This window comes from Patagioenas fasciata, chromosome 3, assembly GCF_037038585.1.
Source record: "Patagioenas fasciata isolate bPatFas1 chromosome 3, bPatFas1.hap1, whole genome shotgun sequence".
In the NCBI taxonomy this organism is placed as follows: domain Eukaryota; kingdom Metazoa; phylum Chordata; class Aves; order Columbiformes; family Columbidae; genus Patagioenas; species Patagioenas fasciata.
In genome coordinates this window covers 56,039,345-56,062,459 of record NC_092522.1, presented here as the reverse complement: position 1 = coordinate 56,062,459, position 23,115 = coordinate 56,039,345, and the positions used below count along the sequence as shown (strand labels likewise).

Sequence of the window (23,115 nt, the reverse complement as noted above, 5' to 3'; positions counted from 1 at the left end):
GTTGAGATCTCAACTTGTTCTAGCAGGGAAAAGCATGCCGTTCTCACAGTATCAGGTTGCTTTTAATGATGCAAAGCAGGATAATTGGCTGCTACAAAATTTTTAACAACTTTTAGAGCAGCCAATATGGTAAAATCCACAAAGATTTATCTATTCTTTTTGCTAAAATGTAATTTGCTTGATCCTCTCCTAAACCATAAACCATCTTTACAGCTGCATTTTCACAATAACTTCTCGCATTTAGTTGCAGGAGCATATTCATTTCTGTTCAAAAACTCAGCGGATGTTTTTAAATTCCTCTCATTTTAACACCATGTAAAAGTGAATATTAAGACTTCAGAGAGAAGTTTTGCCTTTTTTTCACATGAAAGTCCTTGTTATCCTACCTGCTGGAAGCAGCTGCGCACGCTGGGTTCAATGTTGCTGCCCCCAAAGGCTGCCACTTCCCCAAGCTGCCGCGGGATCTGGATGGCGTCGTGCAGCAGCAGGCCCAGCTGCCTCTGGTCGCACATTTCTGTGGGGCCTGCCACTTCCTTGAAGAGATCTGAAACACCAACAAGAGGCACCAGCCCATTTCACTTCCATGTACAGCCTCTGTGATTCAGTAACCCTGTAGCTCAAGCTTTATAATTTCTGTCATTGCAATAGTTCACCCTCATCTCATCTTGATTACTTTCACTGTGTTTTCTTGATCTGTAACCATACAAATGTGAAAAGTAAGGCCAAATGAATGAAACTATAGAGTTTCTTATGGCATCTCTTGATAAAACTGTACATTGCAGCTCCTGTTTTACCTACAACCAGTGGTATGACAAAACAAAAGACACATCACAAAATCAAACAGTTTTTTGTTTTAACCCATCATTAATACATTCCCCCCTTAACATTTACTAAGTTATCACGGTTTTACGTTATCACTGGGGAAGAAAGAAATAATTTTTCAGAAATCCAGATCTTATACTAAAATCTATGCCATCGTTTGGTTGTCTGGGCACAGAAGCACATTTGCTCTGAGACTAGAAATTAACACAAGTCACAGCCAGCCATGTGAAATAGCTTAAAGCAAGAGCAGCAGCCAGCAAGATGACTCGTGCTTAACGTTAATCACATTTGCTTCCAGGATAACCATGTCTGCTTCCACATACTCTCCCTTTACTGATTCTCCTTTTGTAAGGTAGGTGTCGTGCCCCGCAGTATAAGCAGACACACTGGGATGACTGTGACAACAGAAAAAAAATCAGGCTGAAAGAATCAAGAAAATTGTTCCAGATACAGACATTTACTGGGAAGAAAGATATTGCTTGTACCTACTTAAGAGTCACAGTAAAGCATTGATTTAATAGACCTGTCTGCAGTACAGAAAATATTTCTTAAGTGCTTTCTTAACACATTTCTTGCGATAGTTTTTGAGTTTCTAAGAGTCAGTTTAAAAAACCCTATAGGATTAAAGAGAGAGAAAATAAAAAAGCCTGTTTTATTCTTTCTATTTGCATAAGTCTACAGTGGAAACAGGCACTAGAAGAAAAATTCATTAACTGTTGTAGCTGGGAGGAAGATGAAGTAATTTCCCAAGCCCTAAACCTTCAGTTGATTGGGGAGCTACTAAAGGAAAAACGATGTGGCAGGAGAAAGAATAGTGGGAGTGATCAGCCAGGGCTGATACGAGTAGGAAATCGACAATTGCCTTTCAACAGCTCAAACCCCTCCAAAATCATTCCACTTAAAATACCCAGATGTTAATAAACCTTAACACTGGCAGCTGTACCATAACCAATGAGTGTTGAAGTGCACAGGAATTCAGGGATAGTATCCTCTTTTGCCTGGACCTTCAATGTGACACACAGGAGGAGAAGCTCCTCAACTAAAGGCATGGAAAGCCAAAATTTTCTTGCTATCTGGCCTACAACCCACAAGATGGTAAAGGAGGCATAGTGAGAACAGCTCTGAAGTGGCAGATGTATGGGAGGAAATCTCCTTTTAGGTCTGACAGGGTGCACCCAGACACCACACTTGCCAGTGGAAAGAAGGGTGTTACATGTCATCCACTAGCAATGCCAGAAGCCACAAACTCTTAAAATGGATTTTGTTAATGTGTGTGTACATATGATATGCATTTATACAGAAAATATATTCATATAAAGACTAAACTGTGTAGGGGACTCCACCAAAAGGACAAGCAGAATGATCGGAGAAACAAAATATTATCAGATCTGAGTCACAGGAAAAAAACAAAGACAAATCAAATCAAAACAAAAACCAACCAACCAACCAAAACTACACACCACCACAGTTATTGTAAATTCAATTCGGCCTCACACAAGTATTTTGAGGATGAAAAACAGCGGGACTCAAACTGTAACTTAGCTGGACAACCTGTCTGGTGCAGGCAGGGATACCTGAAAATGCTGAAAAGTTAGTTAAATTCCTACCCATTAGTGGTAAGATAGAAGTATGATGTCCACGACACACATTTTATGTCTTTTGCTGAAGTTGTCAAGACATCAAATTGAAAACCTAGCACTATCAAACGTGAACCACCCAAGCACCTCCAAGGAATCTAGTGATAAAGACTCCATAGTTACACTGAAATATAATTAAAAATATGCAAAATGGAAAATGTGTCATAGTCTTTTCATTTACATTGTTGCAAACACCATGTACATTATTTTTTCTTCCCTTTTTTTAAAGTATCACAGTGCTAGTTGCAAATGATTTGAAAATTAACATAAACATAACATTAAAAAATCATATTCCCAGTTGTACATCACTTGAAAATTGAGCTGCTTCACAGTTGAGATTTTTGAAGTAGCCCTTCATTTTCACCTCAAATCCCAGAGTTTTTATGCGTTAAATTATATGACTCAAAACCTACAAATCTACACATTAAATTGAACTCCATGCCTGTTTTCTGCTTCTGCTGCAAGTCTAGGCTTTCTGTGTTAAAAATGAGCCCAGGTAAGAGCAAAATACACACAAACGTGCTCCCACTTACTACATAGTGCTATGACTTTTTTCAACCTCTAAAACTCAAGAAAAGGGAGGGAAGATAAAATTCCTGTTGTCCCTCAGGAAATCCATACTTCTGAGACGTCTTTTGTCTCCTGATTACATGACCAGGCATAAAACCTGCTGTGAATAATCACACATGCAGATTAAATTTTGTACTGTTGCAAACACTTGCTGATATGATTGAAATTTACCTTTCATGAACATTTGGGACACTAAAATTGAGTGGTTAGAAATGTTCCATTTTTCCACAGTATTCAGAAGTCCTGTAATGTATGAACAACCACTGGTAAAAAAGGAGTGGTGTTGTACTAAGTGTTTTGGAACTAAGCTACTATTATCTTGTCATGTCCATCCTTTTTCTTTTCCTTTTCCATTTTTTCAGGCTACTTCTATACCCAGAAATTCAGCTGTGCATCAGCGTTTAAGCCCAAGCACTGGAATACTATCATCTGTATCATTAAGGTGCTAAAAACGTATCCATCATGCTTTTGAACAAAGTTGGCTGACTCTCACTTTCAGAATAGCCAGGAATAATGCAAGAGTTAGGTAGGGTCAGGGATCGTTTCCAATAGGCAGTTCACCTGTGGCCCCCGTATTTTGGGGAGAAAGGAGAACATAACAGGGATACAGCCAGACCAGGTCATTGGCCTCACCAAATAAACAGGCCCTGGAACATTTGCCCTACAAGCACAGGTGTAACCAGCTCACAGCAACTCAATTACATCTGCAGGTCCATTTTTATTCACAAGAGGATCCAGGTATGTACTTGAAGTTAAGCATGTCTTTAAACGTTTTCAAGAATAGACATTCTTAATTGAGGTTTCAATGTTTCTTCAACAGTAATTGGGACTTCTTTTAATTAAAGATTCATTCTCACATTAACCTTGAAGTCTAGTATCTTAAAAAGAAACTTAATTAAATTAAAAAAAAAAAAATCACAGAAATTTCTCTGGCAAAATGTATTTAAAAATGTGTCAAGTGAAAAGATCCTTCCTACACTGAAAATGAACATAGTTAAGAAAAGAAAAAAAGGCAAAAGAAAAAGAAGAAGAGAAAAGGCTTCACATTAAAGAAAGAAAAAAGCACAAAAGCTTAATTTCAGCAAAAAGGTAAAAGAGAAAGATGAAGGCAAATTGTACTGGTAAACTGAAATTACCATCCCCTGTCAGTTTACCATATTATTCCTTGAACCAAATGTCTCAGAAGCCAGAAATTACATTTCTTCAAGGTAATCCCTGAAAGGGTCTCTGGGAAGGCTGAGGTATAACAGAAAACAGCTGAGAAGCTGATCAATTATTTCAATTTCAGATGTATTTCAGGCTGAAGTTATGATCACTTGGTATAGAGGTCTCTTGAGACTTTTCCTGTACGAATTTTTTAAGACTTTTCACAGCAATTTTCATGAAAAAGCCCATCCTATTAACACAGATTGTGCAAATCTGCAACCACCATCAGCTGCCAATTTTACTACTAGACACAAAACAAAACCATAAAAATTAATCCGACCCAGTCATTTTGTCGTTCTGCTTCAGTGTCTGTATTCAGTAACTGCAACTATACTAATGCATTACTGATAGCAACTTGATGTTAGTTTATTCCCAGGTTTGTTTTTTTTTTTTTTTTATCAAACCATCTTTTGGTAGGGTTATCATTCTGCTATAGGCAGCCTAACTAGCTCCTATACTTTATGAAAGTTTTTTTATTTCACACCAGATGGCAGATTTCCTCCTGAATAGTCATTACTGAACAAAGGTATGTGCGCCAAGAAGCTCTTTTAGTTATGGACTAATTCACAGAAATGTCAAATAACATATGGAAAAACAAACAACAACAACAAAAAAACCAACCAACCAACCAACCAACCCAAACAAACAAGAAACCAAACCAAACAAAAAACAACAACAACAAAAACACAAAAACAAACAAACAAACAAAAACCCCACAAACAAACAGCAACAAAACACCCAAAACCACCACAACAAAAGAAAATCAACAAAGTCCTTGTTCAGGCTCATATTCAGACACCAAAATATGCCCCAATGCATAAGATACTTGTACTTTTGTTCAATGTTAATAACCAAGATTACAAGACCACCTACAAAGGAAAGCAGAAATTGTTGCAAAGCTCAAATAGTACATGGCAAATACAATCTCTATACATTTTACATGTCTACAAAATGTATCAAGAAATCATTGCAAAGAATAGCAATTTTAAGATGAGATACATAATATATAAATGTCGATCAACTATAAAGCTCTTATATTGTCCTTAATCTCTTGTCCTGTATCTGTCAGGGTGGGGGGGGAGGTTGCCACAAAGTTACTGAAGTCTCTTCTGCTCCTGCAATTATTTTTGTGAAATATTTTTATACTCCTGAATATTTCTTAAGCTTGTGGGATTGCTTAAATCAACATAATTTAAGTTTTTATTGCACAATTATGGCAGGAAGCACATAGACTGGAAAACTATTTTCGGAGTTCAGATTATCTTTGTCTTAGACCACAAAACAAAATTGCTGGATTTTGATGTATTTTGTTGCTTCATCAAACACATCAATCTGTTCCAATCAACACTGACTTGCTTGATTTTTTCCTAAATAAAACATGCAAACATACAAAAGAGAACAGAATCAGTGAAATAGAATACTTCTCTGTCTTCCACATGCCTACATTCTCTCCTTTGCTTTTGGCGAGTGCAATGCTGTGCATTGTGATGAAGCATAATTGACATAAATACTTTCCAGTCAGGATATAAAGCCTACTTTCTGCATTGTCACTGATGACGATGAAAACAATAATTCAATTTTTACTTAGTCAAAAGAAAACTGTCTTGCATGAGAAACATTTCACTAAAAAAATGCTACCATGTGTGTTGTTATTGTAAATGACTTAATTATATATAGTAAGTATTTTATAGAATATATTCTTCCTTACATCTGTACTTCTCTTCCAGAAGGCCCTTAGAAAGAGACATCAAGCCAATTTTCAGGGACTGCACTCGAATTTTTCCAGTTCGGCCACTGAAATTATAAAGATAACACAATTTAATACAATATAATTTTATTTCATTTCAATTCAAGACTATTCAAAAATGCAAATCCATCGGTGAGTTCTACTTCAAATACATTTCAAATCTCAAAACAAATTAACACTACAAATCACATTAAGAACGCTTCCTTCATAAAAGCTCAGCTCACCTTCTAAGTGGTTTACATGTTAAAACAGTTCATATTACTCCAAAAGGGCAGACATTTAGCTCTGTAAAGCTCTCAACATTTTTTAATAATGTGATATACACAGAAAAAAATACACAAGCACACAGCAGGAAAGCCTCTTACCCAGTGTGAAACACAAGGACTGCAAAATAAAGCCAAATTTTCATATCACCGTAATTCATTCTTCTTTAATGGCATTTTTTCCTTTGATATTAAAACGCTCTGATATACGTGTGTACCAGGACACAGTTAACCACATGTAGTAACTTAAGTGATGTGGAGCTGTCATTCTTTTTAAGCAACACGACTTCAGGCTCACCTTGTCCAATGTGAAAAAAATGCCAAAACCAAAAAAAACAACCCATATCAAACCTTAAACACCTTGAGAACAGATAAGGGGGTACCAAAGCAAATGATTTTAAACGTTCAAGACAAACATCATTAAAAAAAATGTACTAAAACAATAAACCAGAGTGTGTGGAAAAGCACAATTCTGAAGTTTTGAAGTTCAAAATTTCAGTGCAGAAACATATTCTTAAAAGATCTGATGATTTCCTCAAAGTCAATGCAATTTATCTATAGATGAGACATGGCAATAAAAAAATAAATCATGAAACAGTAGTGAAACCATATATACTATACACAACCCCCTTCATTTGAGGTTAGCTGGGTCCTTCACTAGCAAGTAAGATAATACTAAAATTAATATCACCTCAAATATTACTTTGGTTCCTTTTGTCATGCAGAAGTGATATATCCTTTAATTACTTCTGGAACACTTATTAGATATCTCTTTCTGTCCTATCCATTCAACATATGGTCTGCTGTCTGATTTACTTCACAGCTATTGTGCTGAATAAAAATTATTATGTTACTCCTGGGCTCTCAGTAACTTTGCTAAGCGCCTTACAAATATTAATGCATTTGTCTTCACAACCATCACGTAATCTAGTGAAACTAGACGGTATTATCTTCTGTATTTCACAAGCTGGAACAGCGGTAGAGAGAAATTATTGCCAAATTAATCGAAAACACCTGCTACTTTTACTGCCTAGTTTGAAAATCAGGACCCAGTTTTCCAGAATGTTATAAAAGTGCCACCTATTTAATTTCATACATTCAAGTTTAGCTTCAAATGACCTCTTTCAATAACAGACATGATAACATTCTGGTATACTTTAATGTGTAAATGGCTCATTTTGCAACCTTGATAAAGTTCTTTCCCCATTCTTTCCCATGTACGGTCATCTATGTTTTAACTTTGTATTCAATGGAAAAACAAAGCTGAACATTCATTTGGGTTTGATTTAACTCTGGACTGACTACTGCATTTGTTTATTAATAGCAGAAACTCAGAAAAATTTTGCAGCTAAAAGGTCAGGGCACATATGTGGAGGCTTCAGACTTCTCAAAATTACAGCAGATTGGTGAAGTGTACAAAACTATTGTTACCAACCATGGCATGCAAGTATTCTGTAGCATCGTGATAGCATAGCCAGATACAATATATAAGCATTTTACCTAAGTATGTGAACATCAAAGGGGTAAACAGTAATGGGTGCAGCTGCACACAGGATGTAGCCAGATAACAATAAGTTGCCAGACAGAGGACAAGATTAAGTACAAGAGATTGCAAAGAGGAATACGCAATAAGGATGACTGGTAAATCAACAGAAAACAAGATAAGCAATATCCAGTCCAGAGGAACCCTATGTCCTCCAAGGGTGGGGGACAACAGCATAAAAACGTCAGGCACTAGGCAAGGAAAATTGGAAAAGTAAGAAGATGAACCCCCTTCAGTTCTGATTTCTCTCAAAGAGCTCTCAAGCCTAGCCAATGCTGACACTACAATTAATGACTACCAAGGATGGGAGGTATCAGTGATCTACATAATCCAGCAATAGTAGGTAGCCTGGGAGATCTCTGGAGGTTCTTGCAGGTGCCTTCCCTGGATCAACCACAGAAGAATCAGAGGAGCTCATTTTCCTGCCCTACTGAGGACCATGTCCTTCCTGCAGCAGTTCTTGCTACTCTCACAGCCTGCCAAGCTGCTCCCGCAGGGCCTTCTGTGAGTCAGGATGGATACTGTCGATACAGGGAATGCAACCAGAGGGCATGCAGAAAATTTCCATCAGCTACTGTCAAAACCAGGGCATAAAGTTAAGGCTGATTGAGCAGGTCTCTCATCCTTCTCATTCTTCAGAAGTTCAGATTTTGCTGAATTTAACATGCTGGTAAGGCCTAGGATATTAACTCGATCTGGTGTTAGAATATGCCAGGTGTATAAGTGCAACAATAAATAACAAAGTTGTAATTCTTCAGGGCAAACTAGGGCTAGAGAGAATGATCATGAACGACAGCTTTGAGCATATGGAAAAGGTTAGCATATGTGCCGCATCATAGATACCCTTACTAGACAAATGTACTAAAGAAATTAAATTTGCAAGTATGCATCACCAAAAATATCCTAACATGAGAAATATCAAGAAAATTTGAAAAATTAAATACAAAAAGTCAGATAAACATTGCAAGACCTTAAAAACAGTACATGTAAAAGTTTCTTTATGGGTATTAAGTAATTTTTATCAAAATAATGAGTCACCACCCATAATTAGTACATGTATTTTATATTTAAAAACAAAACATAACAAGCCCAACAACAACAAAAACCCAAAACAAACAAAGAAAAACCACAAAAACCCCAACCAAAACACAAAAAACTCTGGACTAACCAGAACAAGGAACTTTAACTTTGGAAAATGTTTAGGGGGCAGATGTTGCTGCCTGGAACAACCTTTGAGTCCTTGAAGTAGTAAAAGTCATTGAGTAAATTTAATGTTTCTCTCCTCTATTCAGCTGAAGGATGAATCATTCCTGATATGTCAGAAAATACCAGAACACAGCAGACTTGCCTACTATTTCTAAAAATAAATTGCTTCTTTTTAAGGGCCAAAGATATCACTAGTAAGTCTGAAGAACTACCCAGTTTGCCATCAATCTGTGAATCAGTAATTAAATCTCAGGTTAATAGGATGTAACTAACAGATGCTTTTTGTAGGTAGTTTAATGATTAGAAACATAGTATATGTATACCAGCAGTGCAATAAACAATGGAAATGCCAAGACACAAATTACTTCTTTGCTAAAGGCCAATGAAAAAATAAAGGCAGCTCAAAAGTGGTGCCTGTTCTTTCAGCTTTTTTTTCTTCCTGGGATGGTTTTGAAAGAGGAGCAAGGAAACGTACTGTAAAAGGTAATTTTACATCAGAAAACCTTCATCCACCAGATTTCAAAGTTTGACTGAAGATTAAAGTCTTTCATCAGCTTGAAGAATTATCTACACTAAAGCTTTCAATACAATAATGGGGAAACGGGAGCAACAGGAAAGGTTATTGAAAGGTTTGTTGCTTACTATGTGCATTTTAGATATGAACAGATTAAACAACTGACTTCTAACTGAAGTTAGGAACCAAAGGTAAGATGAAGAGTAATGGATTTGTGATCAATCTGAAAAAACCTCTGAGAGTAACTACAGAAAACTCTGACAATATTAAGCCTCTTACTCCAAATAAGCAGTAACATTTAAGTCAAGCAACCCACTTGATCCACTGCGCTATTTGCAAGCGATATGTTTATTCACCCACAAGGCAGAGCTCTGAAAAATAAAAATAATTGCAGGAAGAAGTCCCAGTCATTATTTGACGGGCTCTCCGATTTTCCAGCAGTAATGATAAGGAGCCCAACTAACAAAAATGTCAAAATATTAAACAGCAGTATTTGAATGCCAGGCATGACAAGCAGTCAGCACATAAATGATCAGCAGTCCTATGTACTCTGTTCCCTCCTTCCCTCTCCCCTACCACAATATCTAAAATTAAAACAAAATAAAATAATAAAATAAAATACCCACAATGTATAGGACTACTGGCATGTAGTCTTCTGGGAGAAAAAAAGCAAAAAACTATGGACTGTTAGAATGTCACTGATGAAGTAAGTGAACATAGTAAAGATAATGCATACACCAAGAAGTAATAGCTCTTTTGCAAAGCCAGGTATAAGAATTTCTATAATTGCTGAAAAAAACACATTTGCTCTTTCCATCTTCAAATAGGGAGAAAAGACAGAAATTTGCCAACTAATCTCACAAGTAACCTCATACAGCTTAGAAATTCTCACTTGAAATTCTGTGTATAACTCTGAACTAAGACATATATTCAGTTAAACACATTGAGGTGACTATCACATGTATTGTACTACTGTGTCTTTAGTCAGCTCCAGAGGAGTCCTGAAATGCCTTTGCTCAGGTAACATAAGGAGATACATTATATGGAATGGAGGAGCTGACGGAAACCAAGTTTTTTCCCAGATTTTACTACAGGATGGTGATGAGAATAGTAAACACCACTGAAAAATGAGCAACAAAGTCATGACTCAAAGGCACAACTAAGTAAACACATACTGATCGCAGGTCACACAGGGTGACATAGTGCAGAGCAGGACAGAGAAATCAGACATTCAGTAGAAGAAAGAAGTGTAGGGACTCAGAAACGACTGGCCAAAACACCAACGGGCTACTGGAGTGGACATTTTCATGTAATCTGAGACTCCGTGCTCTCTCTAGAAACAGTGGTCACACATTTAAATAAACCCACAAGTTCTTACTGTAAGCATCCTGAAACATTCTTGAGGCAAACTCACTATCCACTGGGAAAATACAGCTTTGCTGCCAAGACCAAGGCAGGTGGATCCCAAAGCACCAGCACCCAGAGATGGTAGGAGGCAGGAGCTGCACACGTGGAAGGGAGCTGGGATCAGGACTCTGCTGAGCCTCCAGAATGAGAGAGGCTTTAGTGCCGAGATCAGAACAACCAACAGAGAAAGGGAGCCCAGCCACAATTACGGCACACCTGGGGCAGAAATCGAATTTGGTACAAATAGCAAACAACCTGGGCAATTTTGAACATTTACAGCAGGGACACAGCTAAAGCAGCGTATTCAGTTCTCTACTCACATATACATTTCCTGAAACCATTACAATGTTTCTTTGTTAAGCAGTGTAATATTAGTTCAGTGTATCTGAACAAGACAGCATAAGAAACACCTCATTGTAAGCAACTGCACTTTTATTACCGAGCCAAAATTATCAAAATATATGACTTTTTATTACAGAATTTCTAAAGGCTTTATCACTTTTCTACTATCATGAACATTTTCTCAAGGAAGTAACTCAGAAAAAATATACAGCAGTCCTACAAGTCTTGATAAGTCACAGGTGCAATTCTTACCAATACTGTCTTCACAGTTTATATTTCGTTACTACCATATTCAATTCCTAGGGAATACACTGTGATTATTTATTTATTTATTTTACTTACCTATCATATACATTGAGCAGCCAGTTAAGACACATGTCTACACAGAGAGGAACATTCACCATATCTTTGTGTTTCTCTTCAAGTCCACTGTAGATGGTAGTGAGACAGCTGATCACATCCTGGACACCGATCAGCTGGTCATTTTGACTCAACTTGTGCTGTTTGAAAACTTCACTTGTTGTGTTCAGGTCCAACAGGTCCACTAACAATAGGTGATTAAAAAAAAAATAAAAAAGGCTTGAATACAGGTGTTCAAGCTTAGCAATCGCAATTCTTGCTCATGTGCATGTTTTAGCAAACACTGTAGACAATTAGCCAAGAAGTAGCTCTCATTTAGTGACATTATAGTGAAAAACTGTTCTCTGTTAGAAGTCAAAAGCATTTTAGTATTATGTACTTAACAAATACAAATCAACAAGAACACCATAAAGGCACTTGCACCACTTAGAAGTACATTAAAAAAGCCACTGAAGTAATCAGTGTAATTAGAGGACCTTAACTTCAGATGTGTACACACACAAGCAGTCCACTGGGCTTAACGGGTTTTCCCCATTTACCATAGAGCAGAATCCCATTAAATGACTATCACTTTTGATTAAATGCAAAGCAAAGCAAATTCTTAGGTAAGAATGTTCCCTAAAATGCAGCAGGAATATACTGAGGCCTGATTAACTGAACAGTAGTTGCTAAATTAAGGCTTAAAAGAAAGCAGGGAGGGACACAAGGAGATTATTTATTCTCGTTTTCCAGAACTCAAAATGCTACACTTTCATGAAAAATATTTTGATCCCTTTTATTACAGCATGCTTTCTATAGGCAGCTGGTTATGCAACAGATATCCTAGAGGTGACAATGGTTCTGCCTGCAATGTGATTGTGAAAATCTGGGTTTTGCATGGTGAAAATAAAAAGCTGTCAATGAGCTCTTCTAATTCTGAAATGAAATGGAAGAGAGGAAACTTACTTTGGTGTAAAAGAAGGAATAATAATGTAAGTTAAAGGGTCGTACAGTCCTCAGTGACATTTTGACAGAAGAGAGGACTTCAGCAAGAAAGAACAGTTGCAATATATCAATATGTTTGTTACACTGTATGCAACATTAAGTATATTTTGAGCTCATACAGAGCTGTTTGAGAGCCAGCAACGTTTACACTATAAATGTCATCTCTCAAAGGAACTTACACACCACAATCTCAGATGTATTGTTAATTTTTCTGCACTGACAGTATTAAATAAGGACCCCAGAAGAGCAGTTCCTGCAAATCAGGTAAGTCTAGCTTGGGTTGGAATAGAAGTACAGCAGGAAAAAGCAGGAGCAAGACAACACTAACCACTACAAGCAGTTCTGTCAAGAACTCAATGAGCATCTATCAAAATATAAGGTTATAGACCAAAAGAAGGTTACATTTCCAATCCCATTGCCTCAATCTACCCTTTCTAAGATGACTGTAAAATGAGAAGCACCACCTCCCAGCCTCTACCTTTTATCTCCTTTACTGTCATCCGTACATTCTGTTCTAATTTTACAGCACCAGACTTGCAGAGGATTTATGCTTGTTTACTTTTTTGCTTTCTTTTTCTTTTTTTTTTTTTTTTTTTTTCTAAAAGCTCATCTCTTTTGGGCCTGCAAACAAAAGCCAGACATGTATTTACCTAACTGCTGACTGCTAATTGCAAAAAACTCCTTGTCACTAGTTTGACCTGAGGTATTTGACAGCACACTGTATCACAGTCTTCTATAGTAGCTGGAAAATACTTAATACACTGGAAAAGGTTCACAGACATATTTAAAAACAAAACACACCACAATGCAACACAGACTATTTTTTGAGTGGCGGAGGGAGGAGGGTAAAGCCAGGTGCAAAACTAACATGCTACCCAGTCACTCAGGACAGGTGGCCACTTTCCATGCTTTTCTTTCATGACCTATGGGGAGCGGGGAAACTTCAAAGTGATTGTAACCAGTTGGCAGCGATATTTTTCAACCTGTTTTTGTATATGTATTAACAGTTGGTTAAAAGCAGGTAAGGAGATTACTGAAATAGCATGACAGTGCTGAAAACCTGCCCTTTTTAAAGCCAGTGAAAATGTGGAATGCTTTGAAATGCCAGAAAGCCCACTTGGCTTAGCATAACCATCCTGGCACTGAAAATGGCAATTCCACAGACACTGGAGTAAACCTGCTAAAATTAAGTTCTCACATTCACATTTCTGTCAAAGGATTCTAGATGGAATTGGTAGAAGTACTTTCAGTATTTTCATAGTAAAAGGAAACTCTGCTGCTGCACTAATGCTAATTAAACAAAGCTTTCAGGTTTGGTTGACACCATTCATGGAGAACACCCAGAGGAAATTACTTCCCACCCCTGCTTACTTCAGCACTCACCTGACAGAATGAACTTTGGGTACAGGCAGTTCTCCTGCCATGGCACTATCTACCCACTAGCATGCCTCCTGGATTGGGTTCACGTAAGAGGGATTATTTTTTCATTAAATTTCTGAAAGTTTTAAAATAAACTGTGTTTATGCAGATGGGGAAAAGCTAACATGAGACTCACATGCAGTTGCTGACATGAAGCCAACTATACACAGCTTTTAGTGCATTTTTGCTGTGCCATCCTGCATCTGCTCAAACATGCTGAATGATCAGTCCTGATGTTAACCAACAAATGGACACAAGGGTCCTTTCTGGAGTGAGGAGACTTTCCCAAAGGAAATCTATAAACAGAAACCACATCATTCAGCACAGTTCAAGTAGATGTGAGTGACTGACTCAGGAGCAAGTAATAACATGCAGCTGCTAATGGTAAATTTGAGGGTGCTGTAACCATACAGCAAATAGGCAGGCATTGCTATGGACCTTTTGTATCGGGAAGACCTTGTGAATGATAGGAGATCCTGCAAAGGAATGGATGGCTGAGGGAAGCCTACATGGCTCTCACTTTTAGTCATGTGTGCCTTAATGTTCGTTCCTTTCCTTTGTGTGGTTGATATTTTATATGCATTCTTAAATTTTAAATCACCTAATGGAGCTCAGTGACAGAAACTGTGAATATACATGTTTGTTTTGTTGCCTTTTTCCCTTCCAGTACTACACTTCAGTATCTAGGGTAATACAGTTTCTTAAAAATGACCTGAAGTATGCTGCGTAGCAATAAAATATTCTAGTCAGGGCCTGGTGCTGCATGGCTGCCCAGTACAACTGCAACACAGAATACTCTCTCTGGTGCTCACAGTATGTCTGCCCCACATGATCCAAGATAGGGAAGATAATACTTTGTTCTTTCCAACCTGGAACCTTTCTCAGCTTCCTGCAAAATATATATGCACAGGTGTATGCACACGTACATTACTGTCTGCCAGAATCTGCCTTCCAAAAAACAGGACAAGACGAAACATGACTCTACCTTCCTGCTTCTAAAGGAGGGTGCAGGGAATGGGAGGGAACAGCAGTCCCCAGAATCCTGAGTTTTTAACACTTACTGAGACCAACGACTCAGAAAAGAGACTTGGCATCAGCAAAGTTTCCCAAAGTACAGTTCTCAAATTACATACTCCTGAATTTGCTTGTACAGCACTAATACTGTGTTACCAGTCTTCACTGGAAAGTCAAAATCTATCAGGTGCAAGTGGAACTCTGCATCCTGCTCCAGCTGTGCTCTTGGAGTTCTCACCAAAAAGGCCTTTGCAGTTATGCACACACTGTGGCTGTGACAGCAATTTGTCACATTTTACAGTTTACAATGACCTCATTTTCGAGTGATTTGTTTTGACATTTTCTATGCCTTAGCACACAAGCCTTTCTGAAGCATTCTGCATCCAAACACCTTTAAACACCATCCACAGTTAAAGTTACAGGAATACTAAAGCAACTCAGACCAGAGAATTGATGGCAGTGGCACAGAAGATGCCTCTTTCCTTACCTTAAAACAAAACCACCACCAAATAAAAGTCATGAAAATAAATCTAGGTAGGGCTTAACCATTCTCCCCTTCTGCAGAGAGGAGATGCTGGCATGTGCTGTGTCTTGGCTATCTCAGCAACCATTCATAAAACACAATCAAGCTGAGAATCATCACAGTCAAAGGTAATTTGACCTGTACACTGGCAAGAAATAAGCAGTTAAGCAAATGATAAAAAGGACAGCACTGATTATATTTTGAATGTAGTCTTAAAATTGTGCAAGATCATAACAAGTTTCTGTTCAGAAACAGAAAATTCTTGTAGCATTTAGCTGTGTCGATAATCTGCAATGTCTTTCTTAAAACCCCACAATGTTGTTTTCTCATAAATTACACCAATCCTTGGTCAAACACATGCACGTAATAAAGACAAAGAGTTTTTTGACTGTTGTGTCCTCCCATAAGGCAGAGAGATGAAGCAAGCAAGCAGCTTCATAAATAATGAGGCAGACTGAATCTGTAGAGATGACAGTTTCATTCCTGGCTCTTTCAAACTGGAAAATTCTCTTTCCACCTCCTTCCCTTGAAACTGGAGACAATATTTGCTTTAATACGAGGGCACTTCTGAAATCTGTGAATGAGGAGAGCTAACCATTGCAGTTATTACAGAAAATTACCTATTTTGTAGTAAAAGTAAGAGCAGGAAGTATGATTCTCCTCAAAGCTTATTAGAAGTAATGAAACTGAAGTTTGTTCTATACAGGTCGCTAGACAATCTGTATGCCAGTCAGAAACAGGCAGCATGATTAGCATCCATCATGCACAGCCTGTTTTTTCACTCTTTCCCTGGGGAGCAGCACACACAAGGAGAATTTTACTTTACTTTCTGGTTTCTTGCTTTGCTTTTTGTTTTTAGGTTCATGTTGACGCATACTTTATACCCTGTGCACTGATAAGCAGAAAGCTCGTAATGCTCTTTAGTCTTGCTGAGAGATGAAACTACAGACTTGGGTGGGACCATATCTCTTACACAGAGAAGCTCTAGGCTGTGCTAAAGAAATATAGATTTCTTGAATACCATCAGACAATCTTTCAAAGAACAAGCTCTGCTTATTCCCAAATGTGAGACCTTGAACCCAAGATCTCAAACTCAATTTGAAATTCTGTATGAAGCCAGCACAGGATAGGAAGAAGTGGCAGGAGGTACTCCCAAGGGCCTGTGCTGTTGCATAGATGCACTCTGGCTTTCTGAAGTAGCAAGCTACCATCTTGGGCACAGCTTCATTTGGTAGAATTCATATTTGAAGTCCAGCTAAGAAGCTATTGCTGAAACCAGACTGCTGTCTTCTAAGCTCGAAGGAAAACTAACTACCTGGAGGGTGGGAAGGGACCTCTCTTTGTGCAACTCCTTCCTTGCATCTTTAGGATGGCTTTGCCCTTGCATTCCTACTCAGCCTGCAGTACTGTACACCCTCCAGGGCTGAATAGTTCTTCCATAGCAAGGACTTCCAAGTTTAAACAAGAAAATTTGGTAATGTGGTACAACATTTTTATACCAGTTGTTGCCAAGACCTTTCAAAAGGTCTAAAATGTCTGACTTTCACACTCATTCACAACCCACATCTTCTTCCAAAATTGTTCAGTTTCCTTTGTTTTTTTTTTTTCCTACTTTATCCTATTTTCTTCCCAGTAGATGCATGGATATATGTATCTTCTTTTCCATTCACAGTCCTAATAATTTTTAAGTTCATAATGTCACCGTCTCTATAACAGAATTTTTTGCACTACTTTCTTTTTGTATATCTTAAACTCCCCAGTTCTATGTTTCAGTTAGCTTTCTTCCACACACCCCCCCTTCTCTGCCTTCTCACAAAATGTCACTTCTTTCCAAGATTTTGCCCTTTCATTTATCTTCCATGTCTTCATGTCTTGCCCCTCTCTGTAATGTAAACCATTTCTGTATTGTATCAAATTATTGTTTCAGTCCCATTTCTCTAAAATGAACATTGACCAGTTACAAGCTTGCTCAGCTCCTCCCAAAAATTCCATCTTTCTTTTTCTCATCCTGGTTCTCAAGGACAATGCAGAGATATCAGTGCAGGATGACTCTAAAGAGTACTCTGAGTTTGTTTTGCACAGGAGACTCAGGCAAGAGCCCAGAATCCCAGTGTGGTATGTGCTGTGTGACTCAGAGAAGTCTCAAGTCTGGAGGCCAGGACAAGACCTCCTGATACATCACTTCTGAGACTGTTAAAAACTTGGAACACAGTAGTCATGCAACTTGCTGCTGAAACCGTAATTGTGTTACAATATGAAATGCTTGTTTAAATACCTGGCAAATATAGAAGAAAAAAATTGGAGATACAAATGTGAACTTTGGAAATGAAGTAGTTTAGACAGCTGAGCCTACTCAGTAGACACCTATCCTTTCCTGCTGACAAAATCTGTGTTCTCTTCAGAGTGGACTGTGGCTGAATTATTAGATTGCTTAAAAACAGGGACAAATGCCAACACAGGTCTGGGAAGAATATCCAATGTGCGTATTAAATGCATTTGTATTTTCTTTCTAAATATAAGAGCCTTCCCTACACCCTGAATATATATATATATATATATACACGTATTATTATTGCTAATAATCATAGTTTGTTTTGTCCTAGCAACTTTCAGTGATTAAAATGTACAGCAATATCAATTATCTATAGGCAAAATACGGATCTGTATCCTTTCCTCTCATAATTTGAGCAACCTGAACTCCTCTTTAACTGGACATCACAGAGCAAGGTATTCTCTCTGACAGGGAGGAATATTTTCAAAGTTAAATCTAGCAGCAGTAAACACTAAGAAGAAATGGAATAGAACCCTCTAAAATGTAACAAAATACCTGAGCTTATGTCAAACTTCAGGATTTTAGCTCACATCGTTTCACACTGTTTTGTATCAGGAACAGTATGCACTAGTCAAGAGATTCAATATCTATATATTTCTAACAATTCTCCTTAGTGGGCATACCTGCCGCACCCCTTTTTTCACTAATTGTATTTATTTATTTGCAATAATGACACCTTACTCTTGGCAACTTTTCCTACCATTTTGTTCTCTGACAACCTGTCCAGTATGTCTCTGGTCCCTTGTTAAACGTGAATGTTGTTAGACTTAAGCTGACCCTCCCTTCCCCAGGTACTGTAGAGAAACAATTTGCCTCCAAGGCAAACTCACAGCACAGTGCTTTCTGCAGTCTTCGGATTTTGATGGCCGTACGGTAGGCAGAGAAGCGTACATTGTTCAGGTCAGCTGAAAGAGCAGAACAGAAACGTGAGTCACCTTTGAAACAGAGTCCTTAAGTTTCCTTTACATATACATTTTCACATTTTGGAAGAAGTCTGATATCCCTTCTCTGCAACGAATTAACAGGATATATCAGAACAAATAAACCAACTAAGAAGTTGAGATCTCAGTCCAACCCACCTGAAGGGAAAATCTCCTGACTCTGACAATCTAGGGCTTTCAGAGACTGGCACAGCAGAAATCCTCAGACTGTCTCAGCACATGTAATAGATATACTTATAAGAGAGTTTTACATGCATATTTTGCAGTGTTAAGTAGTTTCCAGACAAGTGCTCAAGTAGATTATGTTTCTCCAATAATTTACTACTCCATCAGACAACACAGAGGAAACTGAAGGCAGCAAAGGTCACAGTAACAGAGAAAAAATGGCTTTTTGAGTCATAATTTCTATGCCATGACTTTGTGAACAATGTTTTGAAAAGGACTGTCAGATAGACATAAGCTATATTGTAGAAACTGTTTGGTATAGTGATGTTTTTCCTCATGTAACAGTATTTTACCCTTTCATTCCTTTGAAAGAGAGATTTCACAGTATATGTAGATGTTAGCAGGGCATGTTGAACTGGTTCTACTATAAGATGGTCTAGCCTTTACTGAAAGCATAGCTTCAATGATTTGCTACAAAAATTCATTCCCTGCAGACAGGCAGCCTGCTTTAACCATACAGACAGCCTGCATCATTGGACAACCCTTTTGGTTTTAAAAGAAATAAACAAGATACTGCTATAAAACATAGAGTGAAAGCACACTGTTCAGAAATAATATCACTGAAAGGCAACACACACGATGTGATCAAGGCAGTAGGTTTCACGCAAAATGTGTCTCATTGCAATGTGGGAGGTGCTCTGTTACACACAGTGCATGGCAACTCAGATGCAGTCAGCATACAAATGCAGATTTTACACATGGAATGAACATCACATCATAGTTTATTTTAAGAAATGCACTCACCTAAGGACTGGAAGAGATCAGTCATTTTAGGATGATCCCAACAGGTTGTCTGTGTCTCATGACTACAAAGGAATGAGGCAATCAGAGTTCCAGGCAATGCACATACTTCCAAAGAACAAAAAAACCCCAAACATATTCTGGTTTTCTGTGTTTAAATGGAAAGAAATCCCTCAGCTCTTTAAAATGCATGATCTATGCCACTCAGCTCCCTGATCTTTTAAATCACAAAGTTAAAGAGACAACAGCCCCCCCATATTTAACAATATTTACTTTTGATTCTAAGTGTGAATGGAAAACCTGATCATTCTTCACACACCAAATCAATATGTGTCTTCATTGAGGGGGTGTGCTCTACACTAGTGCTCACAGAACAGAGATTCAACAGGCAGCATCACTTAACGCTGTTAACACTGCTGTTTCAATTCACCAAGGTATCAGGTATGCAGCCAAAGGGGTCAAAATGAGTATTATATCAGGTCTACTGAAATATCCAATTCCATTCTACAAGCCACATTTTACTTGTATTTCTGAATATTAATTGCTGGAATGATTGCACATTCTTGTCTCATAAAGTATTTACCTTTAAGTGAGATTTTTTAGAAAATTAGAGAAGTTGTGTTGAAAAGATCACAGCACTCCCTTTAAAGGTTAATAATGAAAATGAAATTATGCTAGGTCAGCAAATCTAACAATAATGAACAGAGAATACAACTTATTTCACATTTGTTTCTATTTAAAAAAAAATGTGCACACTTTTTTTTTTTCTCCCATGTACAAGTATACTTGTTTGTAAATAATGACTTTAAATGGTACAATGCCCTTAAATGTAGTGGACTGTATCTTTACTTGGTGTACCTCAGTGGGTGCACAATAATTTATCATCATCAATTTTACTTTTTTTCAGTTGAGAAACCAACTAAGAATGAACCCTTTTATCCTAAGTGAAGCAAAAACATGAGATAGAAGGTCCCTGCTCCAAAGAGCTACAGTGACAGGATAGGTATCACAAAGGTGAGGCAGGTTCCAAACAAAGTGCATGCTGATGGCCAGTCTTTTCATTACAGTAGTGAAAAGTGGATATATTGGGTCTCTGCACGGGGGCTACAATCCCCATTTCACCAGTGTGACCTTGTCATCTCTGAGTCTGGTCTAGGTCTCCACAGTCAGCTTCTCTCTGTCATTAGGCGTAACTCTCTGCCATGGGTCTCATTTACAAATGCACTATCTGGCAAATCTGGCACTATCAAAACTTTGTGAGGTGTTTTTCACGGAAGGTAAAATACATCCTATTACTACAGTAGGTATAAATTCTCCTTTCCCTCTTTGTGATTATTCCCTAGGAGACAGCTAAGAGAAAAGCTCTGCACACAATTACATTTAAAGATAGATGCAACATGCAGTCAAAACACCATCTTCTGTAAGACCTTGATTTACTCTGAAATACTATAAGCAAACCTAATACAATTCAAAATACTGAAGCACATCTTTACATTTGAGCACATTTTTCCTGAACTGAAAACTTTATTTCATTGTGTTGTCATGATATCATGTGAATTATGTTTGTGTTTCAAATTCTGAATGAGGTGGTCAGGGTTGTGATAGGCTAAACTCCCAAGCCAAGGCATACCAGTATCTAAATCAGTGTTTTTGCAGTTTCTAGAAAAACACTTCTAAGATGGAACTATGCTTGTCATTGTCCAGAAAAAGTAATTTCAAAATCAAGTAGCTTGACAATTATTTCGCTGGAAGGGGTACACCAATAAATCCTGAAGCCAATGACAACGAATAATTACGTATCTGAGTTTCGCACTGTGCCAAGGTATAAGCAATTGACTGTCCAGCATTCTCAAAAACCCTGCTGTAAAGACACCCTATAGTATATTACAAAGAACATACACAGCATCAGTAAAAAGGAGCAGAAAATATAGTATGATTACTCATACTGATCAGCTTATTAAACAACCTCAAAACTAGTCCTGAAGCTGCCCAATATCTGCACTACTGTGTTAAGCTGGATACCACGATTATCATGTTGACCACTTAGGATTGATTTCTGTTGACAAAATCTATTGCAACTGCCCACATAAATGGATCCAATGTGTTATCAGTTTAATAAAGCTTGTTTTAAGGAAATTGCTTCATCTTAACTCTGAAAATCAAGAAAAACACAACAAAACCAACAATGAAAAAACCCCACACAAACCACAAATGGAAAAAAAAAAAAAAAAAACCACCAAAAAACCAACCAACCAAAAAAAAAAAGAAAAAAGGGGCCCATAACATCATGAGTGAAAAGGATTTCTTAGGATTCTCTGAGAAAAGACTCTTAACTAAAACACCTTTGAACTTCTGTGTTAAAAGTAAAGGTAGGTGGCAGTACTGTGACAGAAATTTTAAATATATGTATGTATAAAAATACATTTCACTCTGTTTTAAATGCTAAAACATTAATGCAAACACCGCACATAAACAACATGCAATTTAGCTGAGTGAAATCCTATTTACAGCCTTAGAAAAAACTATCATGTTAAAATTCGCTGTAATGGTAAAAACTTTGCTGAATCATGGACTTTGTTTCCAAGTTCGCCATCTTCTGATATTAAAAAATACATTTCCATGAAGAAATCTGTAGCCTACTTGTGGGGTGTTGCAAAGATCTCACCTGGGAAGTGCTGCAGAAGTACAAAGGTTTATTGACAGCCAATGCCTCTCTACACAAAAAACAGTGGATAGATAGCAAAAACTGATTTGAAATTCTTCATGCAGCAAATTGTGAAATTTTGCTAAGTCACATAGGTTTCATTAAAAAAAAAAAAAAAGGATAAAAGGATAAATCCTTGCTTTATTCCCCCTCCAGAAATATACTGATATACTCCAGTACATATCTGTAATGCTTAATTAGAATACGGGCAGATTTAATTGCAATTCCAGCTTCTAAGTTTTTTATAAACCCATTTGCAATGAGTAAGAGCTGATATTACCAATCAAGCTTTTTCCTTAAATCAGGTTTCCAAGATTAAAGAACAAACAACAGTTTCATTTTTGAAATTGTATGCCTTAAGTACATAGCATCACTAGCAGTTTTCTGAAAGACTTAGACCTACTTTAACCAGGACAACATACCACCCAAAAATGGTATTTTCTTCTTCTATTTTGTGTGTGCTTAACATGAAGTAGAAGGAGATATGCAAAAATCTCTGTATCCTGCACTATCCTCTTATTTCTCTATTTAATGTAGTAAATACTTGAAGAGCTAAATTTTATCTTTACAAAAAACCACAGAACATGAAACACACACCTAATGAAATGATGAACA

At 37.5% G+C, this 23,115-nt stretch overlaps 1 protein-coding gene across 5 annotated transcripts in view; it reads right to left on the bottom strand.

Moving 5' to 3' along the window:
- Positions 1–23,115, bottom strand: part of UTRN (utrophin) — a 370,439-nt gene that overhangs the window by 38,973 nt on the left and 308,351 nt on the right. For all 5 annotated transcript variants that reach the window (XM_065835372.2, XM_065835371.2, XM_065835373.2 and 2 more), the window contains 5 exons: positions 19,800–19,861; positions 18,720–18,794; positions 11,600–11,801; positions 5,944–6,029; positions 387–544 (listed from right to left, as the gene is read on the bottom strand). In XM_065835372.2, coding sequence (XP_065691444.2) covers positions 387–544; positions 5,944–6,029; positions 11,600–11,801; positions 18,720–18,794; positions 19,800–19,861 — 583 coding nt within the window. The remainder of the gene's footprint in view (positions 1–386; positions 545–5,943; positions 6,030–11,599; positions 11,802–18,719; positions 18,795–19,799; positions 19,862–23,115) is intronic.